Source organism: Nomascus leucogenys, chromosome 23 (assembly GCF_006542625.1).
Source record: "Nomascus leucogenys isolate Asia chromosome 23, Asia_NLE_v1, whole genome shotgun sequence".
In the NCBI taxonomy this organism is placed as follows: domain Eukaryota; kingdom Metazoa; phylum Chordata; class Mammalia; order Primates; family Hylobatidae; genus Nomascus; species Nomascus leucogenys.
Window position 1 is genome coordinate 20,045,822 of NC_044403.1, and position 20,165 is coordinate 20,065,986.

The 20,165-nt window shown below is 41.9% G+C and overlaps 1 protein-coding gene across 3 annotated transcripts in view; it reads left to right on the forward strand.

Annotated features, from left to right (window-relative positions):
• The window catches only part of GRIN2B (glutamate ionotropic receptor NMDA type subunit 2B), a 429,125-nt gene that overhangs the window by 221,046 nt on the left and 187,914 nt on the right, over positions 1 to 20,165 (forward strand). For all 3 annotated transcript variants that reach the window (XM_030804327.1, XM_003265527.4, XM_030804328.1), the window contains one exon: positions 7,091 to 7,689. In XM_030804327.1, coding sequence (XP_030660187.1) covers positions 7,091 to 7,689 — 599 coding nt within the window. The remainder of the gene's footprint in view (positions 1 to 7,090; positions 7,690 to 20,165) is intronic.

The following is a 20,165-nucleotide window of genomic DNA, read 5'->3' on the forward strand; positions in this document are numbered from 1 at the left end:
TTTCAGTCATGATATTTTTGATTAATGGTGAGGCTGGAGAACATCAGAAATTTTCCCTATCTTGCAAGACACTGCTCGCAAAACTCTGACACTATTCAAAGCCATGCTAAGGAACTAACTCCAGCCTTAGTCACCAGAAAAAAATGATGGCGTGGTATCAGAATTTCTAGTCATCAAAGGAGATGATCATTTAGGATTTGGTGAGTAGAGGAAAGTATTTCCCCTTATTTTGGGAGGAGAAAGAGATTTTTTTGTCTCCCATATTCTGCTTCTACTCTGTGCTAAATGTGGAAGGAGTGAAGATGGAGTACTCAGAACTTCTCAGGACAGCTGGATAACCCTGGCCTCTTAGCCCATCATTTCTACATTTGCCTTCCTTAATCTGATGGAGAAAGTCTCAGGGAAAGCCTACCAGTTCTAGAGTTTTTCAGACACAGATCCTCCTCAAGAACTGAATTTAGAAGAACAGAAGGAGAATTTTCTTTATTAATATAATAGGAAAGGGACTAGAGGAAAACCAGATTGATTTAATCTGAAACTATACTAGTGTCCTAACAGGATTATAATCCCTATGATATTATACAGTACTAAGATTTGAATAATGTGAAAGGCTTTAAGATGCTGGAAAAATATAATCACAATTGGATAGCCAACAAAGATAAGTTCGATTTGAGAGCATCTGGTTGCAGCATCCATGACCCTATTTAAAAAAATTCAAATATTTACTGAGCGCACCCTATGGGCCAGACCTCAATTCTAGGTGCTGGGTTATAGCAGTGAACAAACACATACCAATCCCTGCCCTCCTGGTGTTCATAATAAACATGTCAAATAAGTAATCATATAATCCATCTGATGGTAAGAGATGCTATGGGAAAAAGAAAAAGCAAAGCTGGACAAGGGGATCAGATATGCCTATGAAAAGTGAGGACAGGCTTCAGCATTCCGTGGTGTGGTCAGGATTGAGAGCACTTTGTTGGGAAGGCAAGATTTTAGCAAAGACGTGGAAGAGGTGCCTGTGTGACACCTGGATAGCTGGAGAAAAAGTGTTTCAGGCAGGGGAAATAGCTACAGCAAAGCCCTGGAGCAAGAATGTGTGAGTGTGTTCAATACAGATCAGAGTGCATGGAGCAGAGTGAGGGCCTGGGACCCGAGGGCCAATAGGGGGTCCAAATCACGGGTGCTGGCTGTTTCTTTGTAGTACACTGGGGAGTCTTTGAGGGCTTGGGGTATAGAATAACATCTTAAGTTTACAAAAGATCATCCGTCTTTGTTGAGCATTAGACTAGGGGGTCAAGACAGAGCCAGTGGTACCATTGAGCAGGCTCTTGCAGGTATTGGAAGAAGAACATCAAATGTTGCTGGTAGATAAGGAGGACTGCAAATGGACATTGGCATTGTCGATATCAAAGTCACCTGCCTTTTACAAGAGGAGTTTCAGTGAAGCGGTGGGGTTGAAAGTCTCATTGGATTCAGTTTATGAGAATGGGAGAAGAAGAATTAGGAGAAGTGAGTATAGATGATGCTTTTAAGGAGTTTGCTACAAAGGGATGTAAATAAGTGACTATAGCATTTTCTGCCACTCTGGCTGGCTACAACAGGGATCCCCTCACATTTTGTAAAAGCACAGTTTATGTATAACTTTTTAGGCATGGCTTATTTCTATGAGGTAGATATGTGCCATCAGCATAAAAATTTGAAACTAGGCTGGGCGCGGTGGCTCATGCCTGTAATCTCAGCACTTTGGGAGGCTGAGGTGGGCGGGTCACCAGGTCAGGAGATGGAGACCATCCTGGCCAACATGGTGAAACCCCATCTCTACTAAAAATACAAAAAAAATTAGCTGGGTGTGGTGGCGTGCACCTGTGGTCCCAGCTACTTGGGAGGCTGAGGCATGAGAATTGCTTGAACCTGGGAGGCAGAGGTTACAGTGAGCCAAGATTATGCCACTGCCCTCCAGCCTGGCAACAGAGTGAGACTTTGTCTCAAAAAAAAAAAATTGAACTAGATGAGATCATCAAATTCATTTCAGTTACTTTCCCACCCAGTGAACAAAACGTCTACAATATTAATACAATGAACACTAGAAAAATGTTTCATGTGTCAGCTAGGGATCTAGAGATGAACAAGGTATAGTTTATGCTCTTGAGAAACATTTTTAGTCAGATAAGGCAAGTATGCATGTTTACTGTGTAAGTATGACGACGGAGGCATGTACAAGATAAAAGCAAAGGGGAGATAGAACTAAGTTGACCAGGGCAAGTTAGAAAAGACATACATGAAAGACCTGACATTTGAACTGGGTCTTAAGGATAATCATAAAATTTTCCAGCCCATGTACTGGCAAAAATCCCTCTGTTAGATAATAATCCAGCTCTTGTTTGAATGCTTACAGTGATAGAGAGCTCACTACCTTAGGAGACCCATTCCATTTTAAGAACCTATAATTTTTGCAAATGCATTTCTTATATTGAGCCCAATAATGCCTTTTAATACTTCTACTCATTGTTCCCAGTTCTCTTCTCCTCTGAATTTAATGAGCAAAGATTTGTCTTCCTACCAAATAAGTCATTTCAGTATTTGAAAATAGATATGCTCTCTTTGAAGCAATTTCTTTTTGGTGTGGAAAAGGGGGAAATGGGCAGAGTCAGGTTCCCAGGGAAGCAGACTCTGAGCCTGAGGTTACTGTGTAGGGGGTTTATTAGGGGGTGTTTTTGAGATCAGCACCATAAGCAGGAAGGGAAGATTCGACAAGGCTGGACAGGAGAAGTGCAGGTGTGATGCAGTTTTAATGGAAGCTCCAGAAATCCTGTGGGGGAATTCGGAAGAGAAACTGACCCTTTGGAGTTGTCCAGAGTTAGGGCAAGAAGATTAGGTCTTTACACCTGTAACAGCCAGTCATTCAGTCCCATTTACCCCAGGAAAGGGATATGCCTTCGGGGAAGTGGGCTTTTTCAGCTGAGGCAGTCCCCAAAGCTGTTGAGTGGAAGCCCTATTGCCAGGGGGGCACTACCAGCCGCTGGGGCACTTAATCCTTTATTTCTGAAGTGGATCAATAAGGGATCTGGATGATGCAGAAGAGGAATCTTAGGTACTGCTGATTTTTTAGGCAACTATTTTCTGAGGCAGATAATAAGATGAAAAAGTGCCTCTTTTTGTTTATTCTTATTAGCAAATAAACACCACAAACATCAAAATGATGGGGGCCCCACATTATGGTTCTAGACTGTTAGGGTCTAGTGTACAATTCTACCTTCCCTATGCTGCTTATTCATCTCTGTTAGGATGGCCCTTTATACAGGAATATGTTAAAGATGCTCTTGAGGTGAGCTGAAGAAGTACATTCAGGTAATAAATTTGACTGGGATTCTTCACTAGGAGGAGACTGCTCCAAGGACCCCTGCATGTCAATATTTTGTAATGACATTAGGAGATAAAAATGTAAGTGGGGAAGCATAGTGAGCTACAAACAGAATTATATCTCTGTCCTTCATCCTCGATGACTTGTGGTAATCACAGTGCATGCTGGGTGCCTGCAAAGATGGATGTGTGGCCACCAGTCCTTTCTACTCTATGCACACATGAAGATTGCCCTTTGATTTGTGGCTATGGCCATAATTTGCAAAGCCTGTCACCATTTGCAACTTATAGCTAGACTAGAGCTTTACTGAAAAAGAGCTGTCCCATTCCTGATCACTGTACACCATATTGATATGTCAACTAAATGAATAATAATAACTGGACTACTCATTATACCAGGAAACATTGGCCCAAGCTATTATTCTGTTTCTTGACTTCTGTTTGGCTTCATTAGCCTCCTTGGGGTGCCAGATAAAATGGTCATATAAAGCATCCTTATTTAATAAGGGCTTGGCAGAATAAAATGGTTGAGCTGGGCATTGATCGGGGCAGAAGAATCAGGAAAAGGATCAGATTGTGGAGGACAATAGAACTAGAAGGTACGGTAAGGATGTAGTGGGGGATGATAGAGCCATATCAATTTTCTCATTTCTCACTCTCATTATGCATTGGCTTCCTTCACACAGTAGCTAGCAGTGTCTTTACAAGCCACTTGCAACTGGGGGAGAGAGAATATTAAGAGAAGACTAACAGAGGGGAGGGCCAAGTTGGTATTTAATAGATTGGTTTTCTTTTAAATTCAATCTAATTAACAGAGCCCATTTACTGTGGACCCCCATGGCTTTTGTACTTCTTGCTATGTATTTGAGCCAGCTGTGGTTTCATAGCACATGAACTTTGCATCTATTCAAGAGCCTTCTTGTGATAAGATCTGTTCATTTATCACAGAATAGGTAGACCTACTTTGTTTGCCGCTGGGATCCCTTTCATCCCAAGCTTGTACATCTTAAAGCATATTGGAAAGTTTCTTCACTTTGCTATAACCACTGGGCTTGTGGAAGCTCATGCGATAATATTTCTCATTTGGGAATCCCCCAGTTTTTCTTTAGCTGGAAGCATGACAGGAAAAACAAATGGGTGTCTCTTTAAAGTGACAGCTATTCTAGGCGTGTCATCTTGCCACTGGCCTTCCTTTCCCGTCGTCGTCCTCTGTAGGCCAGTGACAATTCTTGGAATAAAATTGCATTGCGCCAGATTTCCACTTGTCTCAGTCCTTTTAGGCTACTTATAAACTGAGTAGCTTATAAAGAACAGAAATTTGGATGGGCGCAGTAGCTCACACCTGTAATCCCAGCACTTTAGGAGGCTGAGGCAGGTGGATCACAAAGTTAGGAGTTCAAGACCAGCCTGGCCAAGATGGTGAAACCCCTTCTCTACTAAAAATACAAAAATTAGCCTGGCATGGTGGTGGGCACCTGTAATCCCAGCTACTTGGAAGGCTGAGGCAGAGAATTGCTTGAACCCGGGAGGTGGAGGTTGCAGTGAGCCGAGATTGCGCCACTGCACTCTAGCTTGGGTGACAGCGTGAGACTCCGGGGGAAAAAAAAAGAACAGAAATTTATTTCTCACATTTCTGGAGCCTGGGAAGTTCAAGATCAAGGTGCCAGTAGATTTGGTGCTTGGTGAGGGCTCATGCCCTGACTCATAGAGAGCACCTTCTTGCTCTGTCCTCACAGGGTGGAAGGAGCAAGGCAGCTCTCTGGGGCTTCTTTAATAAGGGCACTAATTTCATTTATGAGGGCCTCACTCATCTCTTAATACCATCAGATACCATCACCTTGGGAGTTAGGATTTCAACATATGAATTTGAGGAGGACACAAACATCCCGACCAAAGTCTCACTGTGTTATTTAACCTAACGACAAGGTCAGCTTTGCCTAAGAGTTGTACTCATGTAGTAGGAGAAGTCTAGGATCAGGGACTGGCCAGGTTTGGAATAGATACACATGATATAATTATTCTATTTTGAATTCATTCCCTTTTTTCTACTCACCCATTCTTGGTGCCTCACCCTCCCTGCTTTTCTGAATTACATGATCCTATGAAGCTCCTCTTCAACTGTACCTTTAAGTCCAGAGAAGAGCGTGCTGGTGAGCACCATTTCACCCTTACCAGGAAAAATTACTCCTATATGACCAAGCATCCAGGGTTTCATTCTGGGTAGCCTGTGGAAAATGTGAAAAGTTCAAGCTGCGAGAACAAACAGCCCAGGCAGAGCCAGGGGCTGGCAGCTCCCATTGCCAAATCAGGATTTTTGGATACCAGCTGGATATTTCCCAGTCTGTATTTTTTTCACTAAGGGGTGCTGAAGAAATGCTCAGCAATTTCTCAGTTGCACAACAATGTGTTCCTGAACTAAGAAACCACTATATAATTTTGTTTAAAAGCCCAGGTCTCTTGTAACTGTACTTTGAAGCTCTCATTGGGGGATAAGAAGGAACTGCCCCTTAGAAAAGACACAGTTTTGTTAGCCTGGATTGCTATAAAATGGAGATGAGCCATGGGATAGAAGATAGGGGGCACAGAGCAAGAAAAGACACACGATTACCCAGGAGGAAATCAGGGGAAATAGGAGGACAAGACTGAGAGGGTGTTCATTTTGTGTTTTCGGACTCATCTAGCTAAAAGAGAGAAAATGCAGGACTTAACATCTCAGAGCAGCAGGTGAAACACAGCTTAAAATGGAAGACATTTAAAATGGCTTCTCCCTGGAAAGGAAGGAGAAATCAGAAGACGCTCAAAATTGACAGAGGAGGGTGTGTCAATGCTCAGGTCAAACCAAGACCTGTGGTGTCCTGTAGGTCAGAGAAAGAGCATATCTTCTATATGTCTGAAGTAAAGCTTAATCAGATATGAGTTCAAATGGCAATAATTTTAACTTGCAGCTTAGACATACTGTTTGAGCCTTATTCTGTTCTGCATATATTATTATCAGAGTAGAAGTTAGAGAGCAAATTAAATGTGATATTAATTTAACATTTGTATGTTTATAGAACATATAGTGATCCAATTTCATTCTACGTATATTTCTCCCTGATATCTGTACCTGAGTACCATTCACCTTCTGGACCACTGAGCTTATCTCACCTCCATAGATAGGTTTATGTGTAGACCAATGACATTTTTGGATTATGCACTCTGTGACTGAGTGATACACATTCACAAGCAAGAAATCCAAAAGCCTTGAAAAATGGAAAGTATGTGTGTGTGTGTGTATGTCTGTGTGGGCATGTGCATTTGTGTTTGTATAGCTCATTTGACAACAAAACCTGACCTGAACTGACGTGAGGCTGTTTAGAGCCTTTATTCTACACTATGTGACTCTTCATATGTTTTGCTATAGAAATATTAACCTCTTTGATTTTGGGGAGCTTCCCTAGGCTCTGGCAGTAACCCCAAGGATTTCAGACAAGGCAAGTATAGACATAGGTTGATTTTCTGTAAAGTCTAGGAGACAATTTTAGGAAGGAAGGTATTACAAAATTCTGCAATTTAAATATTTAAAAATATTTATTGTAAATACAAACTTGTAAAGGCATTATATAAAAAATAAGTAATGAACACAAATCTTTGTACTCACTTGGTTTAAAATCTCCATTACCTTTACTCTCCATTACTATCTTTGGTTTGATTTTTTTCTCTCCCTTTTTTTGTCGTGTTCTTTTTCTAGGATGAATCCTCCATGTTCTTCCAGTTCGGCCCATCAATTGAACAGCAAGCTTCCGTAATGCTCAACATCATGGAAGAATATGACTGGTACATCTTTTCTATTGTCACCACCTATTTCCCTGGCTACCAGGACTTTGTAAACAAGATCCGCAGCACCATTGAGAATAGCTTTGTGGGCTGGGAGCTAGAGGAAGTCCTCCTACTGGACATGTCCCTGGACGATGGAGATTCTAAGATCCAGAATCAGCTCAAGAAACTTCAAAGCCCCATCATTCTTCTTTACTGTACCAAGGAAGAAGCCACCTATATCTTTGAAGTGGCCAACTCAGTAGGGCTGACTGGCTATGGCTACACGTGGATCGTGCCCAGTCTGGTGGCAGGGGATACAGACACAGTGCCTGCGGAGTTCCCCACTGGGCTCATCTCTGTATCATATGATGAATGGGACTATGGCCTCCCCGCCAGAGTGAGAGATGGAATTGCCATAATCACCACTGCTGCTTCTGACATGCTGTCCGAGCACAGCTTCATCCCTGAGCCCAAAAGCAGTTGTTACAACACCCATGAGAAGAGAATCTACCAGTCCAATATGCTAAATAGGTGAGTGTGGAACAGAGGGCCCATTGATGGTGGAGATGAGAGGGGAGCTTCAAAGACTGGGGTTGGAAGTTCAGAAACTGCAGGAAGAACAATTCAAGATGGTAGCAGTTTGAAGCCTGGCCTTGGGCATGGCAATTGGTCATGATTGGGGGAGTGTTTTGGATCCAACCTTGCCAAAACAACTTTCACTTATTGAGCACTTATTATGTGTTAGATGTTACTCTAAGGGTTTTGCACATTTGGTTTCATTTGATCCTCAACTCTATAAGTCAGGTTTTAACAATCGTTTCTATTTTACAATGCGAAAGAATGGGCTTGGAGGCATAAATTATACAAAGTCATGTTGCAAGTGAGTGGTCACTTTGGAGTTGAACCTAGGCCTCTCTGATCTGTAAATACTACTTGATCACAAAGAAAGATGCAGGAGACTTAGAAATAAGGGAGGACCAGTCCACTTACCTTTGGAATGTTGCCGTATTGTAGTAAGATTGAAGAACAGGTTATGATGATCTGTAGTCATATGAAGGATATTCTTCCCTTAAAGAAACAGGCTTGGTTTTTGTCTCTTGCTTCTCCAGCCTCTGCCTTTAAGGGTGAGGATGCTGCTATAGAGGTGGCTTTTATAGTTACTTAGTCTGGTTTGTTTAGCAAGCCCTCACCTTGCATAACGCAGCCATGACTGCAGTGCATCCTCTGTGGGGTATTAAATGACTATGTGAGGTAGGAGATTCTATACTATACTTTCATGGTTTTGTTATTTGTATAAAACTTCTATGTAAGTACATTATAAAAATTCAAACTAAATAGAACATAAAGAAGTGTGTTTTAAAAATAAAAGTGATCTTAAATCCAACTAATTGGAGATAATCATTGTAGAAATACTTTGTGAACATCTTTCTAGATATCTCTCTGTGCATGTACATTTATATGGATATAAATGTACAATGTTACATATATGGAAATATAAGTACACTTGCTGTTCAATAGCTTGATTTCTTTCATTCAACAATGTTTTGGACATCCATTTGAAATTATTTTTAATTGTATTAAGATGTACAGAAAGGTATTCAGAAAAACAATGCATACTCAGGTACTCACTATCTAGCTTAATAAATAAAATATTAAAAGGTGTACTTGGGATGTTAAAAAACATATAGTGGAGGTTGAGTGGGTAACTTCTACCAGGGAGCTGGACTGCAGTCTGTAGAGTACAGCTTCAATTCAGAGTTGAAACTCAAACCAGGTTCACAGTAGTTATATCTGTGATCCGATCTTGATATTCTTCCACCATCAACTCTCTAGAGGTTCCTCTTTCCACCATCCCTAGGTATTGCCCCTTGCTTGGTACAGATTGTCTTGGTTGTCTGGTTTCCTTCTATTCCAGTTCCATCTGGGGCTCCTTAGCACACTCCTGTTTTATGCATCCCTTAAATATGGGCACTTCTTGGGGTTCTGTCCTAGACCCTCTTCCTTTCTCATCCATTCCCAAGGATACAATCAATGTCTGTATATTTTCCAAAGTGACATCTTTGGTTGCAACCTCTCCCTTGAGCTCTAAATTTGTATTCTTAGCTGTGGCCAGATATGTTTCTTTGGATTCCATGGGCACTTCGAACTCACAGCATCCAAAGCTGAACTTCTGCCTCTTCTCTCACTAGTCTCCTACCCTCTCCTAGCCAAATCTGCACTGCCTGTCAATGATGTATTCTATTACAAAGTTACCTAAAATAAAAATTTCCTAGATGCCCTTGGTTCCATATCCCTGACACCTCATAGTCAATCATACTGTTTGCCCTAGATTTTAGTCTCCCCGTACCTCTGGAATGCCGTTCTTGTTTTCATCTCTCCTACAACATCCCAGTCCATTTTTTCTCACGTGCATTACTGCAGGGCTTCTTACATGATCTTCCTCCTCCAAGTTCTACTACTTTTCAATTTACATTGCAGCCAGGGTGATCAAAATTAAAAATGTGATTTCATCATTCTCTTGCTTAGTACCTTTCAGGGGCTTTTCATTGCTCCTATAATTAGGTCCGTTCTCCTTAATATGGTTTATAAAGACTTCAGCCTTATGGGCCCTGCCTATCTTTCCAAAATTCTCTCATGCTCTTCTCTGTCTTGCACGCTACCTTCCTGCAATGCTGAACTTAGTTTAGTTCTTCGAAAACACCGTGCTCTCTCTTGCTTCCAGCTCTTTCCTCTCTCTGTCTTAAACTTACTCTCCAGCATGCCCCTTCCCACCAAACACAGGTGCTGATGTTCCCTTACCTGTCTCATGCTCTCATTTGCCAACTTCCTCAGGCTTCAGTCTTGGCATTACTTCTGCTGGGAAGTCTTTCCTGAGCCTCAGAATAAGATTACTGCATTATATGCCTTCACTACCTCTTGTACTTTTCCGATAAAGCCACTCTTCAAACTGTGGCAATTGCATGCTGTATTATCTCCCTTCCCCGTGAGCTCTGTGACAGTAGTGATCTTCCCATAGCACTCATTTCTCTGACCCCATTTCCTGCACAATGCATGGCACGGGGAAGTGAATGACGCCCTCCAAGACTCAGTGCGCACCTGCTCTGCAGGAGCCTTCCCGTTCTGCTCTGTTCTTGCAAGACAATAAAGATTCTCTTGAAAAATGTACTGTTGATTCAGTTCTGTAGCTTTGGTTTTTCTCCCACTGCTTTTACTGTTAAATTCAAATCTGATTCAGATTATTTTCCCAAATGTTTGCTAATTAAAACCAAAGCTAACGATGAAGAACTACTGAGACTAAAACATCTGCCCAACAACACGAAGAAATCAAGTGAATGTTACCTTAAGGCTCATAAATATGGCTTAGGAATGCCTACTTTTAACTTAAAACTTCTGCTGGGTAAACAGTGATCTGCAGACATTATTATTTCCTGCTTGGCTTATGTTACATCACAATGTAAATGTCATCTCTGAAGCCTGGTTTCTAACCACATATCTCTGAAATCGCAATTGGTTTTAACCTTCGTTGCCATCTCTCTGAGGCCTGAGATGCTCCCGTGTGGCCACCCAGGAAGGTGGCCCTACTCAGTCCTAGAGGCCCACATCCATCTTTTCCAGTATAGCAGTCCTACAGGGAATAAGGGTTATTATTCATCGATTCCTCAGGCACCAGTGTAGAGCAGAGAGATTGAGAGAGAGAGAGGGAGTCCAGCTTCACTTGATTTCCCAAATGTACTGCTTAAGAAGTGTCTTCAGATTTACCTACCTGCTTCTCCACTAAAGCATTTCCTCTGCAAACTGCTCCAGTTCCCTGCCTTTACTTGGGTTCTGCATCTGCCTGCCCGCTGGACATCTCTTGGATGTCTCCCTTGTCCGTACACCTGCATTCTTCCCTTATCTCCATTGTCTGTCTTTTCCTTCCTCTCCATCCAAATACATCTTCTTCTGGTTCTTTACTGTAATCCCTGCCTGTCTTGAGAATATTTTAGTATAGTTTCCTATCAGGATCCAGAAAGGATTGGGGTTGACTAACAGGGTTTATGGAGTTAGCCCCAAGTCTGCAGTTTTATCACCAGGCACAGCACGCTCAAAAGCAGCAGTGGAATCAATTAGGCACATTCAGTTCAAGCTCCTCCTACTTACCCTGCTCTGAAATCAGACTCTCCACCCCCTTCAGAGCTCTGGTCTCACTAGGGTCACTCTTTTAAATAACAAACCAAGCAGCCACACCATTTAGCCACAGCAGGAAATCTTTGCAAATGAAATTGCTGCAAATGGCTGGTTGTTTTATAAGGATGACTTTTCCTTCGGCCTGCTGTTCTCCTCTCAGCAATTGCAGTAGGGAGGAAGGCTCTCTGGGAGATTTCTGGGAGTGGCCCAGCCCCAGGATGACACTAGGGATGTAGAGTTAGGAAAGTGGCTTCTCCTCTCACCTTCTGAGAAGGCAGTAGCATTCATAGGCCCCTTTCCCCGCTAGAAGCATTGTAGGGGGAGGTACAGCTCTCATTCACACCTGTCCAGATTGCAGCTTTCTTTCTATGTGGGTAAAGTTCCTAAGTCTACACTTAGGGGATGGAGAGAAGAGGTTATATGATATACCTGAATCCCAAAGAGAGACATGTATTTGAAGTGATTCACTTGTTAGTTACCAAAGGAAGAATATATTTTTATGGCATGAAATCCTTCTCAGGGAGGATCCTTAAATGCACTATTTCAATTCACTATCAAATGAACATTACTTATCAGGTGTTAATCCAAATTCCTCACTGATAAACTTCTTAACTCCTTGAAGCTTCGCCTGTTATAGACTTAGTGATTATCTCCAGATAGCTTCTGGGTTGCCTGGAGGAGGCATTTTGCCAGGGTTGCAAGAAAAATACTTAAGCCAAGTTAAATTTGAATGTCAGATAAACGATGAATAATTTTGTTAGCACAAGTCAATCCTAAATATTGCATGGGACATATTTATACCAAATGAATATTTGTTATTTATCTGAAATTCAGATTTCATGGGGCTCTTGGAGTTTATTTGCTAAATCTGGCAACCCTACTTTGAATACTTATAAAAGTTAATTTTCTGTTGGAACTTCATAGCATTCATTTGTGCCTTGTTAATAAATATAGTATGATGCCCTATACTGTAGCCCAAGACATGCTAAGAGAGTTTTTTTTCCAACTGATACCTTATTTGATTGAAAGAGCTGGAGAATTTCTTATGCTATATATTCTCTAAGGGAAGAATTTTCTTGATTCTTGAGAAAAGTCTAAAAACCTTTTGGTACCAGATGATCTGAAAATGTTTAGAAAATGATTAGGTAAGTTTTCCAAACCCATCTTCATTCCCCCTGAGCTGGGAAGAAATTGTGTTATTAGGAGGCACCCGTCTACATTTTTCATTTATCATTTCTCCAGGGAGCAGTTAGTGCTTATTTTCCTTCTCCATGTACTCTGTAATCTCCGATGGTCTGTTTCTGTCACTCACGTGATGGTACACCTGCCACGTACCTCTGTGCTCTCTTTCTGTCCTGAGAGCCCGCTGCTTCTCTTCATACAGAGCTACTTTTGGAACTTGTAGAAAGAACGGATGCTATTTGAGATAGATGGGTCTTAATATAGCAAATCTCTTATGAATCTTGCCTAATTACTTTTCCCCAGTGTCTTTAGTTTTTCTACTCAACATTTGTTTCCTCCTTCCCTAAATTCTTCCTTCCCAGTGAAAGTTGCCATTTCAAAAGGCTGGGTCGTCCTGGCCCAGCCTTTGAGGGATGGGGAAGAGTGACTTTGAATAACTGATGTGAAAAAAAGTACTTTGTTAGATTCTTAATGAAAGAGCTGTGATAAGCTCAATCTTCCTACAACCTTAAGGCAAATTCCCCATCTTTGGAACCAATGTATGAGCCAGATTGTTCCCATGGGATCCTCATTTGACTCTTGGCCTGGAAAGTGCTGAAAGGTTAAAAAATTAAATGAGGAATTGAGTCAATTAGTTTTTAGGCATTATGGGCAAGAGCTGCTTGGTCATTACCCATCTTTTATTTGTTATTAATGTTCGATGAGTGCCAGCACAGGCAGATTTATGGTAAGGCAAACACATGTTATAGGTTCACTTCACTTAATCTAATTTACAGTGAAACAACCAAAAGATTACATGAATGCATAGTAATAAGCAGTATAGCTGGCACAGTGGCCTTTCATCTTATTAAAGAAGTGCACCAGAGTCTAAGGAAAGCTACATTTTTATGTATATGCACAAAAATGCACATTTTAATGCAAAATATTTAGTAAAATGACACACACCTGTATATAGAGGGAGGGAATGACTTTATCTGCTCAGTAGTGTAAAAGGATATATAAGTTGGGAAAAATAATTGAAGAACCTAATAACTATCCTAAAAGATACATTCAATGCTTATTGTAGTTCAGGCATAACACGCATGTGTTAGCTGTGTACGGAATAATCATTGAATGGGAGGACGATTCAAACGCTTCTGTTTTCCTCTAGTCTTTCACATTCCTCATATCAGACATATAGACGGTCATTTCAGTAGTGATTTTTGCTTCTTCTCCCTGAACTCAAACTTGTGAAAGGCATTTTCAAGTATTTTTAACACTGAGACCCCCTACAGTATTCTTTCCTTAATCACTATTTAATTCCGTGGCTGACTTTTAAGATTTAAAACTCACCCATAATATAGGTGGTGTTTTTTTTTCTTTGTCTCTTTTTTGTTGTTCTTCCTCTTCCTCTTTCTCCCCCCTTTTATTTTTCTCTTCGCCTTCCTCCTTTTTGCATTTCGATAAAGTCCAAAATGGATTCCTGTAGTCCATTTTGCATTGCTCTAAAGGAATACTAAAGGCTGGGTAATTTATAAAGAAGTTTATTTGGCTCACAGTTTTGCAGGCTGTACAAGAGGCATGGTGCCAGCATCTGCTTCTGGTCACGGCCTCAGGAAACTTCCACTCATGGTGGAAGGTGGAGGGGGGCAGGCATGTCACATGGTGAGAGAGAAAGCAAGAGAGTGAGGGGAGGAAGTGCCAGGCTCTTCAAACAACCAGCTCTCACATGAATTAATAGAGTGAGAACTCACTCATGACCATGGGCAGGGCATCAAGCCATTCATGAGGGATCCACATCTGTGACACAAACACCTCCCACTGGCTCAATCTCCAGCATTGAGGTCACATTTCAACATGGGATTTGGGGGGGACAAACATCCAAACTATATCACTCCTTTAAAAAATTATTATGATTTGGAGGAGAGAGCAGGGGATAAAGAGGGTGAGTGAGTGGGGAAAGAATTACGTTTAACCAAGGACAGTGAGTGGGGTGGAGAATGCACATCTGTGCAGGGGAAGAAGATACAGATGGAATATGGTCTATGGGAAGAAATAGGATGGTCTTAAAGACAGAAGCAAACCAGAGAAGGGCAATGGCTCTCAGTGGAGAAAGCAGACAGGCCTCATTCTGAAAACAGATTCTGCCTCAGAAAGGACGTGGGTTGGTGACAATGGCATGGGTTAAAAAGCGGGTCATAGGTATATATTTAAATCAGCCCCAGTTGTCAGCCAGGCTGCGAAAGTTATGAACTCCAACATTAGTTGCCTTTTTGAGTACTTACTGCATCCCCAGCGCTGTGCAGTTACCTAATTTGATCCCTGCAAAAAATCCTGATGCAAATGTCCTCGAGAGACATTCCCTGATCACCCTGTTTAAAAGGGCAGCTTGTATTCCCCACCCTCCCAAGCACTCTCTGTCCCTTTCTCCTGCTTTATTTTTTGCCATAGCACTTATCTGATATACTGTATAAATTATATTTTAAAATATTTTGTTGTCTCCCTCCTCCCAGTAGAATTCATGCTCAATGAGAGGAAGGTGTTTTTTTTAACCTTTATATTCTCAGCACAGTGCCTGATAAGTAGGCAATTGATAAATATTTATCAGATAAAAAAGCAGGAATGAAAAGACAGGAATCATTATTTTCATTTTATATGTTTCTAAGGAACCCGAGGCCCAGGGATCCCCAGCTCAGGCTGTGTGATGCCAGACGCTTGATCTGTCTTGGGGGTCCTGGATTTCAGCCCCTCACTGTGCAGCACATTAAGGAAGCTTTAAAGAAAGCTCAGCTTTCCTTAGCATCAGAGCATTAGAGCTGGAAGAGTCTTTAGTGCTCATCTAATCCAACCCTTTCAATGCAGGTCTTCCTAATGAATAAATGGTAGGATGGAATTTACATATGTGAAAACACAGTCTCAGAGTGGCCACTCCTCTGTTGGAAGCTGGGTAGGCACAGAAGCCAGGTGTCCTGATGGCAGGAGCAGTGCTCTTTGCTAGAGCATGCTGCCTCTCCACTGCTTGGCCATGTCCTCAGAAGGGCTGGCAGGCAGCCAGGGCTTTGCTGTTAACCTTTGCCCAGGCCTGCCAACGTCCCCATGGCTCTTGCTCCCTTGGTTCTTACCTAGACAAGGATTCGAATTCACAGTTAATGGGAATTGAAGCTGGTATTATTTAGGAATTGAGTGGGAGTCGTTTCTCCATCTGCTGTCTCTTCCCACCAGAGGATAAAGGCTGCCTGGGTGGGGGTAAGGATGGGGATGAGTTGCCAGAAAGCTGGAGTGCTGTCATTTCTGGTTACAGACATGGACTGGAAGCCTGAGTGAGGGCTGGACCACAGCTGTGCAAGGTCAACTTAAATAACATGAGCTTCCCCAGAGCAGAGATGGTTGTGTGGCTTTTACATCTACATGAGATCTTGCACAATTTAAATAGATAATGGTTTGAGTCTTTCTCTTTGTTTCCTCTCAAATGGTGCTGTCAGGGATGCATAGGTGGTCATGTCCTGGAGAAAATTCTCCAGGATCTGTTGTGGCCGATAAGGACTTGGAAGAAGCAGGGCATTTAGGATGACTGCTGAGGGATCTGAACAGCACTGTAGACAGGGCACGGGAGAAGCCAAGGAAGATATGTGGCAGGAGCTAGCAAGAGAACCTTCCCTCGGCTTTCAGAAATTTTTGGTGGCGCGTCCTCTTCCGGGAGGACATGGTGGAGTTAGCTCGCCCAGACTGGCACCAGTCTCCAAGCTGAGCTGGCTGGTCACACATGAAGGAACTGCTGCTGACAGATTAGGGCTTCCCGCTGCTGAAATCTGTTCCCTCTTGTCCAGCTTCCAGCAGCAGCAGCCGGCCGGGGGCTGCCTACAGCTTCCCTCAGTGCCCAGGCCTTTTCTTTTCCTCATTCATTACTGCTCCACACCCCACCCTCTATCTTTCTTTATTCTTTTCTGTCTCTTTCTCTATTGGGTGTTTTGTTCATTGATCTTTTGCTGCCCCTCTCTTCTTTAGCCAGCTTTCATTTAAAGCTTTTAAAGCCTTTCTTGCCTTTACCTTTCTATGTTCATAAATGACCGTCTGCAGAATTCTTGCACGCACACACTCGTATTCATGTGTGCATGTATTCCTCATACAGACAGCACCTATTTACATATATTTGCATTTGTCAAGTGAATAGAGAATTAAGAAAACTGGATAAAACACTTTTATATGTTATATTTTTCTAATTCTTTCTATTGCTGAGACTATTTAGATGATTACATGAGAAGGGTTGAATATGGGATAGAAGTTGGGAGGAATTCTTAAAAAATGGCTTGCCTGGAATTAGCTCTGATGAATATCAAGAAAATATTTCCTTCCAATCTGATTCCATTGTTAAAGTCTTGACGGCTGTAAGGATGGTCACTAAATATCCCTAGTACATTTATTGTTTGGGCAAAGGAGGGAAACTTAGTAGTCAAGTGGTTTTATACATTTTTGATGAGCCTATAAATGAATCTTCTTTTTCTAAAGTTAAGTTCTCCCCTGACAAGAAACAGGAATAGCCATGGAAACCACCCTGTGACAATATGGTATTCATTGTAAGTGGTCCTTTTCACAATTTTCCAAAAGAGATTGTAGATGGGGTCCAGATGGAGATAGCTGTCAAAATACATTTAGTGTTAGACAAAATACCCAGTGATCAAAAATTTCGTTCATCATCATGGCTAATAATGATGATGATAAAAGTGAGGATTTTCATACAGATAATTTTCTTGTAACTCGTCTCACTAAATCGTTATAACAAACATGTGAAGGCTTCTTTTATTCACTGCAAGGATTGGCTGCGGACATCAACAGAGAAACCTCATGTACTTGCTTCCTTTTTGTTTTCTCAGAGGTATTTTCAGACACTCCCACCGACTTTCTTCCTCCCCTGCTTGAAAAAAAATCTTTCAGGCACTTTTGTTTAGGCAAAAACGGCACAATAGAGCATTATGATATTATAGTTCACTATTACACAGATCTTAATAATGTGTCAAATTTCCCTCATTATTGACAATAGAGGACACGGTGTACGTGTGTATGTGTGTGCATATTAGAGACTATGACTCAAAATAGTGGACTCCACAGGCTACACAGGGTCATTGTCCTCACTTCTGTCACATGTGCTCACATGTGTTCACATGGAGACTTGGCTCTTTTACCTAAAGGACAGGAGGTCACATATTCAACAACCTGATGTATCTAGAACATAACCAACAGTCATGAAGAAAGCAGAAAAGGGCTCTGAGCTAAAATCCCTGACACAAAACTCTTGCCCTAAAATGACTGCTGTTTCTTGTCATACAGAGTGTTGCTCAAAGCACGTTTACTCTAATTTTACACATACTTCTAAGAAGCTTGCAGGCAGTTGGGTTATCTATGGTGTGGAGTCCCAGTAACCCAGTTTAAATGAGATACATGAGCATAGTTAGGTGGTCTGTCCAGAGCTGGGATGACAGCTGCATGTCATCAGGACCCAGATGCCTGCTAGCTTTCCACTCTTTCACCCACTGGGTATGTCCTTCATCCCCATGCCTAAAATGGCTGCTGGAACTCCAGTTTCAAGCAGCAGATTGAAGTTAGAAAGGAAGGAAGGTAAATCCTTTCCCAGTTTAGGAAATTCCCCTGAAGTCCCCCACTTTGCTTATAGTCTACTGGTTGGAAATCAGTCAATGGCCACAGCTAGCAACAAGGAAAACTGGGAAATATAGCTTAGTTTAGTTTTTAACCTGGGCAGTAATGTGCCCATTTAAAAATCAAAGTTCTAAGCCGGACGCCGTGGCTCATGCCTATAATCCCAGCACTTTGGGAGGCCGAGGCGGGCAGATTACCAGAGGTCAGGGGGTTGAGACCAGTCTGGCCAACATGGTGAAACTCCATCTCTACTAAAAATACAAAAACTAACCAGGTGTGGTGGTGCACATCTGTAATCCTAGCTACTTGAGAGGCTGAGGTAGGAGAATCACTTGAACCTGGGAAGTGGGGGTTTCAGTGAGCCAAGATTATGCCACTGTACTCCAGCCTCAGCAACAGGGCGAGACTCTGTCTCAAAAACAAAAAAAACAAAACAACAAAAAACAAAGTTCTGTTAACTAGTGAGAGAGGGCCAAGGCCATATCTTTGGTAGACAACTTTGAGATATTTGTTTATGTGATTTCCTAGATAACAACAGCTTAGGTATAACAGACATGATGATGGGGATCAGATAGGCAAACCAACAGCATTAATAAATAACAGAATGGAAAAGAGTGGAAGATATTAGAAAAAAACAGCAGAAAACCTTGAAAAGCAGAGTTGTCTAACACCATTTGGGGAGAACTGTCATCTACACCCCAGAAAGCGTATACCCCGCATAAAAATCCCTGTATAGCAAAAAAGCATAGTCATTGTTAAGTCATCAATAAGAGCTTAAATTATATTGATTATCTTAGGTATAAAAAGTCAGAGAACTCTGTAATGCCTTTCTGAAATTTTCCATTAAGATGCTCCTATAATCAAGAAAAAGCCTGTACTTTAAAATACTAAGCTTCAGCAATTTAGAAAATTTATTTTTAAAAAAGATTATTGGGTGAATACTATGTGCCAAGGGCTTTATATAGCATAATTTAAGCTTAAAAGTATTGTACAGGGATGTGATTACCTCCAATTTTTAGATAAAGAAACTGAGATTGCCCGAGTGAGGTGGCTCACACCTGTAATTTCAGCACTTTGGGAGGCTGAGGCAGGTAGATCACTTGAGACCAGCCTGGGTAACATGGCAAAAACCCCGTCTTTACAAAATACAGAAATATTAAATTAACCAGGCATGGTGGCATGCACCTGTAGTCCCAGCAACCTGGGAAGCTTAGGTGAGAATCACGGGCCCAGGAAGATAGAAGCTGCAGTGAGCCATGATCATGCCACTGCACTCCAGCCTGGGTGAAAGAGCAAGACCCTGTCTCAAAAAAATAAAAGCAACAACAAAAAACCCCCAACCCCCTGAGATCCAGAAAGATTAAGTCTTGCTTACTTTGGGTTTCAAACTCAAATTTTTATGAATTCCAGGCATACTTTGCCCCATGTTGTCCATCTTTCTATGTCCTTTGCTGAAGAGGTTGAGTGAATTAGGCATGACTCACATGCATATAAACATATAATTAACCTGTGGGACGGGATGGTTTGGTAATAAAGAGTTTCCTGGCTGGGCGCAGTGGCTCATGCCTGTAATGCCAGCACTTTGGGAGGCCGAGGTGGGTGGATCATGAGGTCAGGAGTTCAAGACCAGACTGGACAAGATAGTGAAACCCTGTCTCTACTAAAAATACAAAAAAAATTAGCTGGGCGTGGTGGCAGATGCCTGTAATCCCAGCTACTTGGGAGGCTGAGGCAGAGAATTGCTTGAACCCAGGAGGTGGAGGTTGCAGTGAGCCAAGATCACACCACTGCACTCTGGTCTGGGTGACAGAGTGAGACTCCATCTCAATAAAATAAAATAAAATAAAATAAAAAAGAGTTTACTTTCTTGGATTCTCTGCTATTTCTTGCCCTAAAGACTAGACCATGATAAATCCAGAATCAGCCTGGGAGTGGCATCCAGGACACACATGGTAAAGACGTCCCATACTGAACCTGCTCATCTCACTCTCTGTCCTGAAGTGTGCCCATCTCTACTTGCTGGTCTT